This window comes from Phoxinus phoxinus (assembly GCF_949152265.1).
Source record: "Phoxinus phoxinus genome assembly, chromosome: 2".
Classification (NCBI taxonomy): Eukaryota; Metazoa; Chordata; class Actinopteri; order Cypriniformes; family Leuciscidae; genus Phoxinus; species Phoxinus phoxinus.
The window spans coordinates 42,386,276-42,402,049 of record NC_136877.1 but is presented as its reverse complement, the minus strand read 5'-3'; the positions used below and the strand labels follow the sequence as shown (position 1 = coordinate 42,402,049).

Genomic DNA, 15,774 nt, shown 5'->3' with positions numbered 1-15,774 from the left:
ATACAAATTGTAAATTATTTGTTTCCTAAATGTAAACGATAGATATCCTAAAACAGCAAACAAACAGCAAATGTATGGCAAATTTTCCTGTCATGTCTACCGGGCACACTGAACTATTATAGTTCAGTGATTGAGCACAAAAATTCCAGACAATTTTATTGTTATACGTTTTTAATATTAGCGTAATATGTTTAAATAAACAATCCATATGGTTTCATCCGAGAGAAAAAAAGGTGGGAAACGAGAAGAGACTCCGCCCTCAACCTCGTGATTGACGTGCTTTTCGTCCTTTCGATTCGCTCCTCACAGGTGACGTCATCGGTCGTGTCGTTTTTCCGGTTTTCGCCACCCTTCCGCTTCCTTTCTGCTTGCACGAGCCCGCTTGTGAACACGCGAGTCTTCCTCTCTCCGCAAAGTGAGTGAATAAAAAACCCGATTTAACAAACATACATAAAGGTCAAACGAGCGAATGTTGAATGTATTTGAAACAAAGACCCTCAGTTCTTAATTTCCTAGACTGATCTAATACAGAAGCTCAGATTAATGTATTGATACTCAGTACGCTAACGTTAGCATTAATTTACCCTGCCATGTGGCAAAAGAGTAGTAAAAGAGCGTAAAAGTTTGAGCCGTTGTTTTATTTCAAGTACACTAAATGTCCTCTTATTATTTTAATATGCAACTCTTTAGTAGGAGAATATCTTAAATATTGTTCAGTTAAGGTTTTATGTACACATTTGTGATTCACATTTTTTTTTCAATAACGTGTTAAATGAATAAATATGGTGTAAAATTAACTCCTTTTATATTCAGAAGTTTTATTTGCCCAAATTAAATTTGTTAAATGTAAAAATCATTGTTGGGGCATTCAGCTGTCAAATATTTTTGAATGATGCCCATTTTATGGTCAAAACTGTTGTGTCCTATATGTTAATGCATTAACTTCTCTTTATTTGCTGTAGGATGCGTTACGTAGCTGCTTACCTGCTCTCTGCCCTTGGAGGCAAAGATAGTCCTAGCACAGGTGACATCAAGAAGATCCTGGAGAGCGTTGGCATTGAAGCCGATGATACTCGTATGGGCAAGGTGAATCTATTCATAAAACTGCATGAACACGGAGACAGGATCAAATGTTGTGCTTGTAAAGGACTACATTTAGCTTCTCTTTAATGTTGACTTTTCTGTATTGTAGGTTGTGTCCGAGCTCAATGGCAAAAATGTTGAGGAAGTGATTGTCCAAGGTAAGTTTGGTTGTTTTGAACTGGTTGCATAGTGGTTACAGATGTGAGGGACTTGAGAGGATGTTTAAGTCCAGGCTAGGGTTCCCATGGTCATTGAAAACCCGGAAAATATAATGGAATTTTAAAACTGCTTCAAAGCTTTAAAAAGTTTTGAATATGTAAAATCCACTGAATATATTGTTTATAAAAGCAGAGTTAAAGGGTTAGTTTACTTAAAAATGATATTTCACTTCACATTCAAATATTCACACTCATGCCTTTCCAAACCCATAAGATTTTCGAAACGCAGATATTATCTCCATTTATAGTCTATTCACCCAAAACTCTGACATTAAGCAGAATTGAGTATTCACAAAGATCTTGGTATAATCGCATATAAATATTGACCAGCGAACATAAACAGAAGCGCAACCGTACTTGCTTGATGCTCAAGAACCAATGAGATTATCGCGTCACACCATGTTTGAGCTTACGCATAAACCAATAAGGTTTGTTCTCACGCATCAAGCAAGTACGGTTAAGCTTTCGTTTATGTTGGTCAGTGTCTATGTGATTTATACCATGGTCTGTCTGAATGCTCAATTCTGTTTGGTTCGAAGGTGTGCATTAAAACGGCTTAATGCACAGGCATTTTCCAGCCAGTTCTATATTAATGCTCTTTAATTGAAGCACACAGAGATTGGAGATCGCACGCACACAAATGTTCACTGGCCCACAACTTTTATTAATTAAAATAGCTTTACTATTGTTTTGCGCTACATTATGTTTCTCAGCAAGGGGGTAAAATCGCAGTTTTTGATTCTCGTAGCTTCACTATTAGAGGAAAGATGCTGCACAGACGGGCGATTCACATACATTATTCTTTCTCTATAATTAATTGGAATAAATGCTATATTTCAGATAAATGTGATCTTTCGCACTACTTTATCGCTGTCTGATTTAAAGGGGGCATAATGTTAGATCCAACGAGCCATAACTGATGAAAATAAGTCATTTTTACTTTGCAATGACCATGGTATAAGTGGAATATCCATGGCTAACTGTGCGTTTAACAATTTATATGCACTCCACTTCGCATCGGGTAGTTCTTTGCCTCCATGTCGTGCATTAAAATAGTTAAATGCACATCTAGCCATGGATTGTCCCCTACTTAAAAGCCAAATTAACCCTGATCATCATGTAAAGCGATAATGTCTCTTCAGAAGACTTTCATTAAACTGCTGGATTCATATGGATTTTTTTTTTAGTCTTTTTATACACATTTTAAACCGTCAGTGAGTAACAATTTTCATTTTTGGGTGAAACCTTTAAGACTTATTTTCATTGGCATTTCAGTTAGTACTCTTTAGGTATTATGTAGGCTTTTTGTCTTGTTTAATGTAATTTTCCTGTACAGCACTTTGGTCTACCTTGAGGATATTAATCATTTAAGGGAAATTCCAACTTTAAAATAGTTTAATAGAAATTAAAATGATTTTTTGGCTGTATATATATATTCTAAAAAGTCTTATCCAGTAATCACAAACTAAATGTAGTCAAAGAGTGCATGGGAACCCTGCAGAGTGTCCTGGATAAGTAACAAGGGTACAGGATCAGTTTGAGCATGTCTCCGTGTGTGTTTGTCGCCGTCTGTCAGGTTTCAGTAAGCTGGCCAGCGTGCCGTCCGGTGGTGCCGTTGCTGCTTCCAGCTCTGCCGCCCCATCCGCTGCAGCATCTGCTGCCGCCCCTGCAGGTCAGTGTCTTATTTTACCTTGTGCCTCTCCCTGTCTCTCTCTTATAGGGTTTGAAAGTATAGTTCAGAACATTTTAGCATATAAATGCTTTAGCATGACAAATATCAATTATAGTCAAGTGGATTCAAAATGTTTAAAGTAACTAAACGGTAAAGTTGCTGAAAATTATCAAAGTATGTTTTCACTAAATAACCTATTATGGTTGTATTTGTATTTATATATACTTATCTATTGTGAATGTGGCAAGTATTTCTCAATGTCTTGATCATTCTTTCAACCAACAAATGTTTTGTCATGGTCTTTATATTTATATTTTAAATTTTTGGCATATTTTAGATGATATTTGAAGGCACACCGTGGAACTTTTGACCTAAAGAGTTGAAGCATATGAGTTATTTTAAATGATTCCTCAGGCCAATATACAGTGTTTGACACTATCAATGCTCCGAGCGAGGCTGCCCTCTTGAATTATCGCCTATGTAAGTTTGGAGGAGACGGACCGTCTTTGGACAGGTCATGTGACCTGGAGAACGAATCACTTTACGACCGTCACGTGACCACAAGCTCTGATATGCTTAAGGAGCTAACGCTTTTGCTATTTTTCCGCCTGCTCGACTCCTGGCCATGGCTGAGGCACAGAAAAAATGGAAAAGTTTAAAACTGCTCCTGAGGAGGCAAGAAAGAGAGAACGCGAGAGGGATCGTGCTCGCGGAAAAACAAGAGGCTCGTTTCTCGTTCTCGAAACTTGTTTCTCCCCGGCTCTCCCTTGTCGTCCTCCTGTTTCGGGAGGGGACTCTGAAGATTATTTAAGGGGCGAAGAAAATGATGACTGAAAATAAAACATAAACATCGGCATACAAGTGGATATATAATGTAATATTTACTGCGAAGTCGGGAATTCGTGTAACAAAACTGATAAGTCAAAACCTACTGCCGTTATTTGTAAGCTTCAGTTTGTTTGCCCTGTATTCGTGGCTTATATGATTTTAGATTCAAACTCATAGTTTACTACAGGAAAAACACAAATAAGACGACGTAAGTCCGATCTAAAGATAATGACTCCAAAACAAGCACAATAACAACTTAGTTTTAGGTACAAAACGTCTTTAACCTGCTCCTGCCAATCGACTGTCCTGCACAGTTTATCTCCAACTTTAATAAAACAGACCTGAAGCAAACAATTAACGTCTTCAGGATCGCTTGAAAATTAAAGTGTGTTTGATTAGGGTTGGAGATTAACTCTGCAGGACAGACAGGAGCAGGGTTGGGCACCCCTGGTCTATGCGACTTACCTGACCAGTTATTTTCTGTTCACTTTTGTGCAATTCATTTATTAAGTGGATGTCGTCTTTACTTTTGCGACAGTGCTGCGGTTCTTGTGGCCTCTAGGGGCACTAGACGTGAAAGTTACAGGTCTAGCGCCCCTAGTGGCCAAAAGTTCCGCGGTGTGCCTTTAAGGCAGTATTTTATGAAATGTCAATAAACCACAGTTAAATTAAGTCACATGCTGTGACTGTTTGAAAGGTATAATTGATGGTCAAATAAATGTGAACTGTTCAGGGTGGAGTGTTGGTTGGTTTCCTTTAGGTCCTGTAATGTTGTTAACGTCTGTATCCCTTTCCTTTTTCCTGCAGCGGAGGAGAAGAAAGAAGAGAAGAAAGATGAGTCTGAAGAATCCGAAGATGACATGGGATTTGGACTCTTTGACTAATCTGTCTCCTCGGGACCAAAATAAAGTTTATTACAAAATGATTTTTGCTTCCTAGTTCATTTCAAATGTTATTTTTCAATGTTTATAATGTGGAGTAGGATGAGTCATTTGAATCTCTCCACTATCACACACAAATACACTTGTTACAATCTAGTTACATTTTCACTGCTTTGAATCTGATGCCTCTAACTTTTTTCTCCAATAATTTCTGCCTACATTCATGCAAAAACACATTGGACATGAAAGCAGTATTTTTTTTTAAATGCACATTGTTTAACATTGATTACAAAAAGCTACTTGACTGCTTGCCTGAGACTTAAAAAAGGATAATCTTAGTCTGTTTAATATTTCCCTCAGCAAAGCGTATTAAAAGCTCACGTTCTAAAACAAAAACCTCTCAAGCACGGCATCCTTGAGTTGAGGCAGTTTCTAATCGAGTCTTTTTGCAGACTCTGGTTTTCCATTGACAATGGGCTTGTGTTTGGACATGGACTTTCCCAGTTGTGATGTGACGCAAATGTTTTGGCTCTTGTGTCTGTCTGATTGCCATGTTGCACAACTTTTTCTGGGAAGTCTTAGGAGTCTTGGGAGACATGATTATTTACTTGGGATCGAAAAGGTGCAAAACACTTGTACATCTAGCCATCTATTCTAATCCAAACCATTATATAACTGAATGTCATTTTTAATGCATTTGGACACTAGTCCAAAGTGACTAGTGCGTTCAAGTTACACATGATCAGGTCATGCATTCCTGGTAATCAAACCCATGATCTTGATGGTGCTAGTGCCATTTATGAATATGAATCCAAGATTAAATTAATATTTTTTGTGGTAATTTCCCCCCCTTACTGAAATGATTCAGAACAGATCATTGACTACCTCGTAAGACTGGTTTACGTGGTTGGCCACAGTGTGTGAGTAATTTAAGTTTTGCTTTTGTATGGAACTTTGCTGTTTGCACTCCAAAATATTAAACCAGATTCTTCTTACAGTGTAAGTACTGAATCATCCCAATACATTGAAATTCCAGATGCCTGCAGTCAGGTATACGTAGCCAAGCCATCACTAGCAAACCATTGTGTTTGCATATATGATTTCACTTTCATTAGATACATTGGCAAAATCATTTTGACTTTCAGTTTTATTGAAAATGTGAAGTTTTAGTGTAACAGTACATCAGACACAAGAGCATCAAACAACATAGAAAGATAAAACAATAAAAACCTTTTTAATATGAATCATTTCATGTGTTCATAAAATCTAACCGTTCCTTAGCATTTAAGGACTAAAACACTTGTATCCCTCCTTCATTAATGAGTTAAAACTTGGGAATATGTTACCAAATGAAATAAAATTAACACAAGATTTAAGTTCTTTTATAATAATCGTGAAGCGCTGGTTTAAAAGAAACCAGAATTGTTCTATATGTTAGTATAGTAATGAAGAATATATATATATATTATATATATATATATATATATATATATATATATATATATATATATATATATATATATATATATATATATATATATATGATATTAATTTATTAACAAAGCTCTTGGTGGATTAGTGTAAAGACAGTGTGCTTGAGTGACCAGCTGGAGGCGCTCCAACTTAAACAACCAGTGACGTTAATGAGACACAGTGGGGAAAGAAGAGTGTCAGAGAGAGGGAGGACTAGAACCCTCACAGCAGGCCTACTGTTCATCCACCCATCTATTCCATACATTTGCTAAAGCGCTTGTCTTATTGGGTCGTGAGGAGGCTGGAGTCTTTCAGCGCCTCGGGTCGTAGGTAGGAAAACACCCTGGACAGAGGGCGGTCCATCACATGTTGCTGATGTTTTGTTTTTGTTGTTTTTGTAATTATTGCTTCGTTTTTCCCCCCATAACGTTTTGTCTTTGGTAAGTAAATTGACTGTATGCTTTCTGAATGAGAATTGTTGCCCGTGTTATGGAACGAGCTTAGTTGAAGTGACATATGAAGTGTTCAGCTCTCATGGCTCAGCTGTGTGTGTGTGTGTGTCTACCATTTTTGAGGACACATTTGTATTTATGTCATATCTATTACTGTTAAATGCAAAAAACAACAACATCAATGAAAATAGACATAGGCCTGCACATGAATAAGTTGTATTCTTTAATCAGACGCTAAAACATGTTACATAGACTAAATGATGCTCAAAACAGTCAAATCAATGTGACATTAAACATAATTTTTTTTTGTCATAAATGCAGATTTAATTAATGATAATTGTCAAGATGTAAAAAGAGAGTTATTTGTCATGCAAAATTTTATCAAACAATTTTAGAGCAAAAAAAAAAGAAAAGAAGAAGATCCTGGAGGCACTGATCATTTCCGAGCGTTTCTGTTTTCAGTACTTGCTGGGAAGGCCTCTGGGTCTGTAGCGGTCGGGGTCTCCACCGTTACGCCCCCAGCGATTGGCCTCCTGGTCAGCTGCAGAATCAGAGGTGCCGCTGCCACCGCTATTCGGCACAGTCTCAACTGCATCACTGCACACATCATTAATATTATAATTCGAAATTCCCAAAAATCCCCCATTTTAATATGCTGCTGTTTGTAGAGTGAGGGAGAAATAATTATAGCTCAATCGAAGTGCTTATCAGGAATAAAGTAATCAAATCTGCCACTGTTAGTATGATTTTGTCCGTACCTGATGACTCTGGCTGCCCATCTGCCTCCCGGGCCTCTCTCTGCAGCATCATGGTTCCCACGTGCATGGAAATACTTGTCTGAGTCCTTCCAGTTGGCCTCCCTCATATCCCGGTAGGCATTCCACATGTCTCTCCCACCTACGGGACACGGTGAAAATGGTTCAAATATGCCTACAATTTGACTCAACTTAGTGCATGTCAAGTTAAATGGAGGTATTAAAGGAGAAATAAGTGACCTTGAACGGCTTCTACTGGGAAGCGGTACCACTGCGCCTGGGTCCCAACCACCAAAAACATCACCAGCACAGCAAGAATGAGCTTCATGATTACAGATCTGAACACATACACATATTTGGACAATCATTAGAACATGCTTTTATCCTTAGCAACTTATTGTACACTCAAAGAGAAGTGTGATCCCTGTACATATGCATTAGATTTGCATTGATATAGAGGTGAGTTTAGTCAGTCTCTTACCTTTGGTTTGCGCAGTTCAGTCACATCATGTCTTCATCCAGCTAGCTATTTTATAAGCCTCGGATTGGGCTGGGCATGGATTTTCCAAACTGTGATGCGCCAGATTGCATTAGGAAAATCTGACTGCTCTAATTCTGGGAAAGAACGAATTATTTAAACATGGCTGTTTATATTTTAAGACATTGTGTCAAAAGATTACTTTTGTTATGTTACTTTATACAAAACAGTCTGAGATGCAACTCTCCAAACTTTGTATTCTTCAAACTGGGATGCAATGCTAAATGAAACCCAAAAATGTACAATACAAAATGAAACCATAAAAATGTAATTATTATTATTATTATCAATAAAGAATAATTTAAAACGTGCAAAAGAAGTGTAGTATGGCAGAAGGCAAATAGTTTTGTGGTATACAATTGTAATTCATAAAAAATATTGACTGCAAATTTGGCAACCTTTGTAGTTAGATGTACATTACAAAATTAAACCATATAATTAAATACATGCAAAGGAAGTGTAGAGTGGCAGAAATTAATTCGTTTTGTGGTATAAAGTGCTTATAAAAATAGGTTTCATCAAAATAAATAATTGAATCAAAATTGTAACGTAATTCAACTTAATATAAATATTATAAATACTAATTTTTAGTATAAACTTTTCCGACTGAAGTTTCAAATTCATGCAAATAATTTCTGTTTCACTTCTTATTGTCACTTCCAGCTCTCCTGGCTTTTGAAACATCTTTATAAAGGTCATTCTGAGAGAAGGAAATTCCAGAAGTCTGGAATTTCCAGACATCTGGAATTTGTAGTTTAGCTAATAATTTAATTATTGAACACACACACACACGCACGCACACACACACACACGTTAAATTATTAAATTATTCACACTGTGTGTGTGTGTGTGTGTGTGTGTGTGTGTGTGTGTGTTTTTGTGTTATACCTGTAACTGACTGATACAGTTGACCCACAGGTGGAGAAGTGGGTTATGACCTTGTAAGATTGTTTTATCAGGTAATACTTCAATTTACATTACATTTACATTTATTTAAAAAATGGCAGACGCTTTTATCCAAAGCGACTTACATTGCATTATCCTATACATTTATACATAGGTATGTGCAATCCCCTGGGATCCAACCCTACAACTTGTGTTGTTAACGCAATGCTCTTACCACTGAGACTTTATCAGACTTTTAAACTCTCAAGCGTACAACAGCTTACATGTTAGTTTAGTTTCCAGTTACCAAAACAGAAATGAAAATGAGAATGCATGACAAAGAATATTGTACAAGAATATTGTTAAAACGTACTCGGTTACTAACGTTACCTCGGTTCTCTCTAGAAGAGGGAACGAGTACTGCGTAATATCTTACGCTAGGGGAAAATCTCTTTTCCACGAGATATTGAAGCAAAAAATTATCTTTAATTTTGAAATAATGTAAAACACGTTGCGGCAGCATGCAGACATAGGCAAGACCGCTCGTGCGCCTATTGGCTGCCCTGCGGCAACTGCAGCAGCCTATCGAGAGAGGCCCCTCGTGACGTCAGATCCAATGGGGGCGCTTCGCGCCCACTACGTCACGTCACGTCCCGCCGAAACAGATCTGGCTTGGGCCTATAATACAGCTCGACAGGCTGATAGACTCAGATTTTTCATCGTCGAAGCGAACCAGAGCGTGTTGCAGGTACAGCAAAGATACGGAGTACTCGTTCCCTCTTCTAGAGAGAACCGAGGTTACGTTAGTAACCAATTACGTTCTCTTACGAGAGGTCTCTCGTACTGCGTAATATCTTACGCTAGGGGAACACAGTGTAAACCGCCGTGCGTGCTGAGATCCAACACCAAAGTCCCAAGGGCAGGTGCCCGGGGCTCATATAGTGCATGATCACCAGGGACTCGCAGAGAGTCTGGGAAGAGGGGCTTGAACAGCATCATTCCCGTAATAAGTTGCGTCCTATAAGGAGCAAATTATATCACTAGTGTTCCACACAGTCAGGGCGAAAAACTCGGCCTGGACTGATGAATATAATGGGTCTTACACACTGCCCATAGAGTTATTTAATCGATCAGCGAGCGGTGCTCAAGCAGTTTCAGTATTCTGAGCCGATAGCATCGAGGCAGACAGTGCTAATTTATTAGACCGAAAGCAGCTTAGCCTGCAAGGCTGGAATCTCTAGGTTATAAAACCTTATAAATGTAGACGGGGAGGCCCAGCCTGCCGCCATACAGATATCCTGCAAGGCAATCCCACTAGACCAAGCCCACGACGAGGCCATGCCTCTTTTGGAGTGCGCTCTGACACCTAACAGGCACTGTAGGCCCTTAGAGGTGCAAGCCAGCGCTATCCATCTGGATAGACTCTGTTTCGACGCAGCTAGTCCCTTAGAACTTCCGCTGAACGAAACAAAAAGCTGCTCCGTCTGTCTGAAGACAGTCGAGCGAAACACATAAGCCCTTAATGCCCTGACCGGGCAAAGGAAGCTTGCGTCCTTTTCCTCATTAGAGACCGGCAGGGCTGACAGGGAAATCACCTGTGCCCTAAACGGTGTGTTGAGGGATTTAGGAAAGTACCCGTGCCTTGGTTTGAGTATGACTTTCGAGTCATTTGGCCCAAATTCCATACACGTCGCGCTCACTGAGAGCACTTGCAAGACCCCTATACGCATTACCGAGGCGAGAGCCAGAAGAAAGACTGTCTTGAAACACAAGTGTTTGATATCTATTGATTGGATTGGCTCGAATGGGGCACCTTTCATGGCTTCCAAAACCGTAGAAAGGTCCCACATGGGGACTGAGGGAGGTCTGGGAGGATTCAGCCTCTTAGCTCCTCTAAGGAAGTGACTGGCCAAGCGTCGGTTTAGTAAACGCTGCTATAATGGCCGCCACATAAACCTTGATCATGGATGGGGTTCTGCCCTTATCCAGTAGCTCTTGCAGGAAGGAGAGAACCTCCATCACCCCACAGTCTGGGGGTGATATGCCACGAGCTGTGCACCAGCCAGAGAACACAGACCATTTCGAGGAATAGAGCCGTCTAGTAGACGGGGCCCTAGCCTGCGTGATCATCTTTAACACCCCCACCGGGAGGTTAGCGGGTACCCATTGATGGCCCACACATGTAGGGCCCAAAGCTCTGGGTGAGGATGCCAGATCCAGCCCTTGGTCTGAGAGAGGAGGTCCCTCCTCACTGGTATCAGCCATGGGGCAGTGCTTGTCAGCTGCATCAGAACTGGGAACCAAGCCTGGTTCTTCCATAACGGAGCCACAAGAAGCACTGAGCATCCGTTTTCCCTGATTCGCTCTAATACCTGAGGCAGGAGCGTGACAGGGGGAAAAGCATAGAGCGGGCCAGACGTGGGCCAGCGCATCCCTGCTCTTGGAGAAAAACTCCGGACAGTGAGCGTTTTCTTGAGACGCAAACAGGTCTACCTTTGCCCTGCCGAATGTCTTCCACAGCAGTTGGACTGTCTGCGGGTGTAGAGACCATTCTCCTGCCGGAACATTGTTTCTGGACAGTCTGTCTGATCCCATATTCAGGTGGCCTGGCACATGTGCTGCTCTCAACGAGCGCAGATTGTGCTGAGCCCAGACCAGGAGGCGCTCCGTCAGCCTGTAAAGGTTTCGGGACCTGATACCTCATTGGCGATTTATATAGGCCACCACCGACATGTTGTCCGAACGGACCAAGACGTGGTGTCCTTTTATCTGGGGACAAAAGCGCCTCAGTGCGTTGTCGACTGCCATCATTCCAAGGCAGTTTATGTGTAGAAGCTTTTCCCGTTCTGACCACTGGCCGAAGAACAGTCTGCCCTCGAGCAACGCTACCCATCCCGAGGTGGAGGCGTACGTAGAAACCACCTTCACACTCGAGGAAGTCCCCAGGCTTACACCTGACCGGTACCAATCGGTCGCTCTCCAAGATTTTATAGCTGAGATGCATTTCTGATCGACCTTAAGGCGAAAAAGACCAGAGGTCCACGCTCGACGCGGTGCTCGCGCTTTTAGCCAGAACTGCAGTGGGCGCATGCGAAGCAGACCCTTCTAATTTGCGTGAGGATTTTCCTGGTTGTGAGCATTCTGAACCGGTGTTTCGAAAGCACTTTGTTCAGCTGTCTTAGATCTAGAATGGGTCTGAGACCCCCGTGTTTTTTCGGTACCAGAAAATATCTGCTGTATAGACCCCCTTCGCTCTGAGCTTGAGATAAAGGCTCTATGGCCCCTTTGCTCAACAGTTTCGCTATTTCGGCTCGAAGTAGATGTGCTTCTTCCTTTTCTAACGTAGTTTCGATTCGTGCCGCGTAACAGCGGGGACGCCGAGCGAACTGTAGCGAATAGCCTCTCTTTGTAATGTTCAGCACCCATTCGTATACCCCGGGAAGCTTTGCCCATGCACTTGCATGAATTGCTAGGGGTTGAATGAGATCTGGGCTCTGGCCACGACGTGGTGGCGACCAGAGAGCTTCGGTATGCTGTAACATAGATGCAGTGCTTGCAGCGTTCGAGGCGGGGGGCACGCTGATCACAGCGGCCAGCCTGCCCGCGCTCGACTCTCCTATGGCGGCTTGCTGAGAGAGAGCGAGTGGGGCGAGCGAAACGCGGTCCCCTTGCAGGAAACATCCATCCAGCCGGTTGTGTGCAGGCACCTCGGTCGTCGACCACTCAAGGCCGAGGCTCGCTACGGCCTGCGTGAGCAGACGCATCAGCTCTGCTTCAATGCTGGCCCTTTTCCCAGAAGGCTGGTGAGCAGAGGGGGCGAGATCCACAGAGCTCGACCAGTCCTCACTTCCCGACGCCAGGATAGAGCAGCTGTCATCCTCCACAGACGCGGCTTCTTCATCGTCATCCATGACGGAAGCGGCGGCAGACGGCGGCCGCTGTTCGTCAGTGAGAGACTCGGGCGAAGGAGGCGGCGAAGCAGGCGGCGAAGCTGGCGAACGCACCGGCTAGCTTTCGCGGGTTGGAGGAGGTTCCGGGACCCGCTGAGCACGGCGCTTTTTACGGCGCGGCACCGCAGCGGGCGGAGGTGCCATCTCGGCGAAAGATACCATGCAAGTCCTCAGAGTCACCATGGGCATCAGCTCGCAGTGAGGGGAGCCGCCGTCAGCGAGCGCGAGAGCTGCGTGATCCTCACCCAGGCAGGAAACGCAGATGACATGGCGGTCCCCGTCGTTGAGTTGGAAGATACGAGACAGAAGATACGAGGCATCTTGAAAAAGACGCTCGGCTCTTTTAGGATGAGAGTGTGAGTCGCAGCGGCAAACACACACTAGCAGAGAAAATGATATAATACGCGAGATAGCGCAGGGCAGCCAATAGGCGTGCAAGCCGTCTTGCCTATGTCTGCATGCTGCCGCAACGCATTTTACATTATTTTAAAATTAAGGATAATTTTTGGCTTCAATATCTCGTGGAAAAGAGATTTTCCCCTAGCGTAAGATATTATGAGAGACTTTTGTAAGAGAACTTGGGAATTTGTTACCAAATTAAATAAAATTAACACGAGATTTAAGTTCCTTATTAATAATCGTGAAGGGCTGGTTTAAAAGAAACCAGAATTGTTCTATATGTTAGTATAGTAATGAAGAAAAATTATAATAATATATATAGTGTATATGATATTAATTTATTAACAAAGCTCTTGGTGGATTAGTGTAAAGACAGTGTGCTTGAGTGACCAGCTGGAGGCGCTCCAACTTAAACAACCAGTGACGTTAATGAGACACATTAGTGGGGAAAGAAGAGTGTCAGAGAGAGGGAGGACTAGAACCCTCACAGCAGGCCTACTGTTCATCCACCCATCTATTCCATACATTTGCTAAAGCGCTTGTCTTATTGGGTCGTGAGGAGGCTGGAGTCTTTCAGCGCCTCGGGTCGTAGGTAGGAAAACACCCTGGACAGAGGGCGGTCCATCACAGGGACATCTCATGTTGCTGATGTTTTGTTTTTGTTGTTTTTGTAATTATTGCTTCAGGATTTCGTTTTTTCCCCCATAACTTTTTGTCTTTGGCAAGTAAATTGACTGTATGCTTTCTGAATGAGAATTGTTCGCCGTCTTATGGTGGAACGAGCTTAGTTGAAGTGACATAGCCTATGAAGTGTTCAGCTCTCATGGCTGTACCAGTGTGTGTGTGTGTGTGTGTGTGTGTGTGTGTGTGTGTGTGTGTGTGTGTGTGTACCATTTTTGAGGACACATTTGTATTTGTCATATCTATTACTGTTAAATGCACAAACAACAACATCAATGAAAATAGACCTAGGCCTGCACATGAATAAGTTGTATTCTTTAATCAGACGCTAAAACATGTTACATAGACTAAATGATGCTCAAAACAGTCAAATCAATGTGACATTAAAGATACTTTTTTTTTGTCATAAATGCAGATTTAATTAATGATAATTGTCAAGATGTCAAAAGAGAGTTATTTGTCATGCAAAATTTAATCAAACAATTTTAAAGCAAAAAAAAAAAGAAAAGAAGAAGATCCTGGAGGCACTGATCATTTCCGAGCGTTTCTGTTTTCAGTACTTCTTGGGAAGGCCTCTGGGTCTGTAGCGGTCGGGGTCTCCACCGTTACGCCCCCAGCGATTGGCCTCCTGGTCAGCTGCAGAATCAGAGGTGCCGCTGCCACTGAGACCCGGCAGAGTCTCTCTTGCATCACTGCACACATCATTAATATTATGATTCGCCAAATTCCCCAAAATCCCCCATTTTAATATGCTGCTGTTTCATTGTAGAGTGAGGGAGAAATAATTATAGCTCAATCGAAGTGCTTATCAGGAATAAAGTAATCAAATCTGCCACTGTTAGTATGATTTTGTCCGTACCTGATGACTCTGGCTGCCCATCTGCCTCCCGGGCCTCTCTGTGCAGCATCATAGTTCCCACGTGCATGGAAATACTTGTCTGACTCCTTCCAGTTGGCCTCCCTCATATCCCGGTAGGCATGCCACATGTCTCTCCCACCTACGGGACACGGTGAAAATGGTTCAAATATGCCTACAATTTGACTCAACTTAGTGCATGTCAAGTTAAATGGAGGTATTAAAGGAGAAATAAGTGACCTTGAGCGGCTTCTACTGGGAAGCGGTACCACTGCGCCTGGGTCCCAACCACCAAAAACATCACCAGCACAGCAAGAATGAGCTTCATGATTACAGATCTGAACACATACACATATTTGGACAATCATTAGAACATGCTTTTATCCTTAGCAACTTATTGTACACTCAAAGAGAAGTGTGATCCCTGTACATATGCATTAGATTTGCATTGATATAGAGGTGAGTTTAGTCAGTCTCTTACCTTTGGTTTGCGCAGTTCAGTCACATCAAGTCTTCATCCAGCTAGCTATTTTATAAGCCTCGGATTGGGCTGGGCATGGATTTTCCCAACTGTGATGTGCCAGATTGCATTAGGAAAATCTGACTGCTCTAATTCTGGGAAAGTCCGAATTACTTAAACATGGCTGTTTATATTTTAAGACATTGTGTCAAAAGATTGGTTTATACAAAACATTTGTTACTTTATTCAAAACATTCTGAGATGCAACTCTCCAAACTTTGTAATCTTACAGTTTTTTTCGATTGCTAAACGACAGTGAGCACAACTGGAGCTACATGTGCAAAACTCTAACTACAGTCTGCACTACCAACAGTCACCTGAGCTAAACAGTTCACATCACCTGCAAAACTCACTCCAAGCAACACAACTCTTAACACATGGCTCAAAACAGGCTCAGTGCAGCCAAACACTATGCACAACCCTCACTGAGATAACACACACTGTCACTCGAACACACTGAGAGTAAAAACACTAGCATCAAACACCAATACAGAAAATACAAACTTTTCATCTTTACAGTTTGAACAATTTCAGTGACTTCATACAAAGTAATATTTTCTTCAAAGAAAAGAGTGACATTCTT

At 41.8% G+C, this 15,774-nt stretch overlaps 1 protein-coding gene across 1 annotated transcript; it reads left to right on the top strand.

Moving 5' to 3' along the window:
• Window positions 1-220: 220 nt before the first annotated feature.
• On the top strand, window positions 221-4,726 carry rplp2b (ribosomal protein, large P2 b). Its single transcript, XM_079600894.1, has 5 exons — window positions 221-415; window positions 963-1,086; window positions 1,193-1,241; window positions 2,878-2,973; window positions 4,609-4,726. Exons 2-5 carry the CDS (start codon window positions 964-966, stop codon window positions 4,683-4,685), a joined length of 345 nt encoding a protein of 114 aa, XP_079457020.1. The 5' UTR covers window positions 221-415; window position 963; the 3' UTR covers window positions 4,686-4,726.
• Window positions 4,727-15,774: the final 11,048 nt, after the last annotated feature.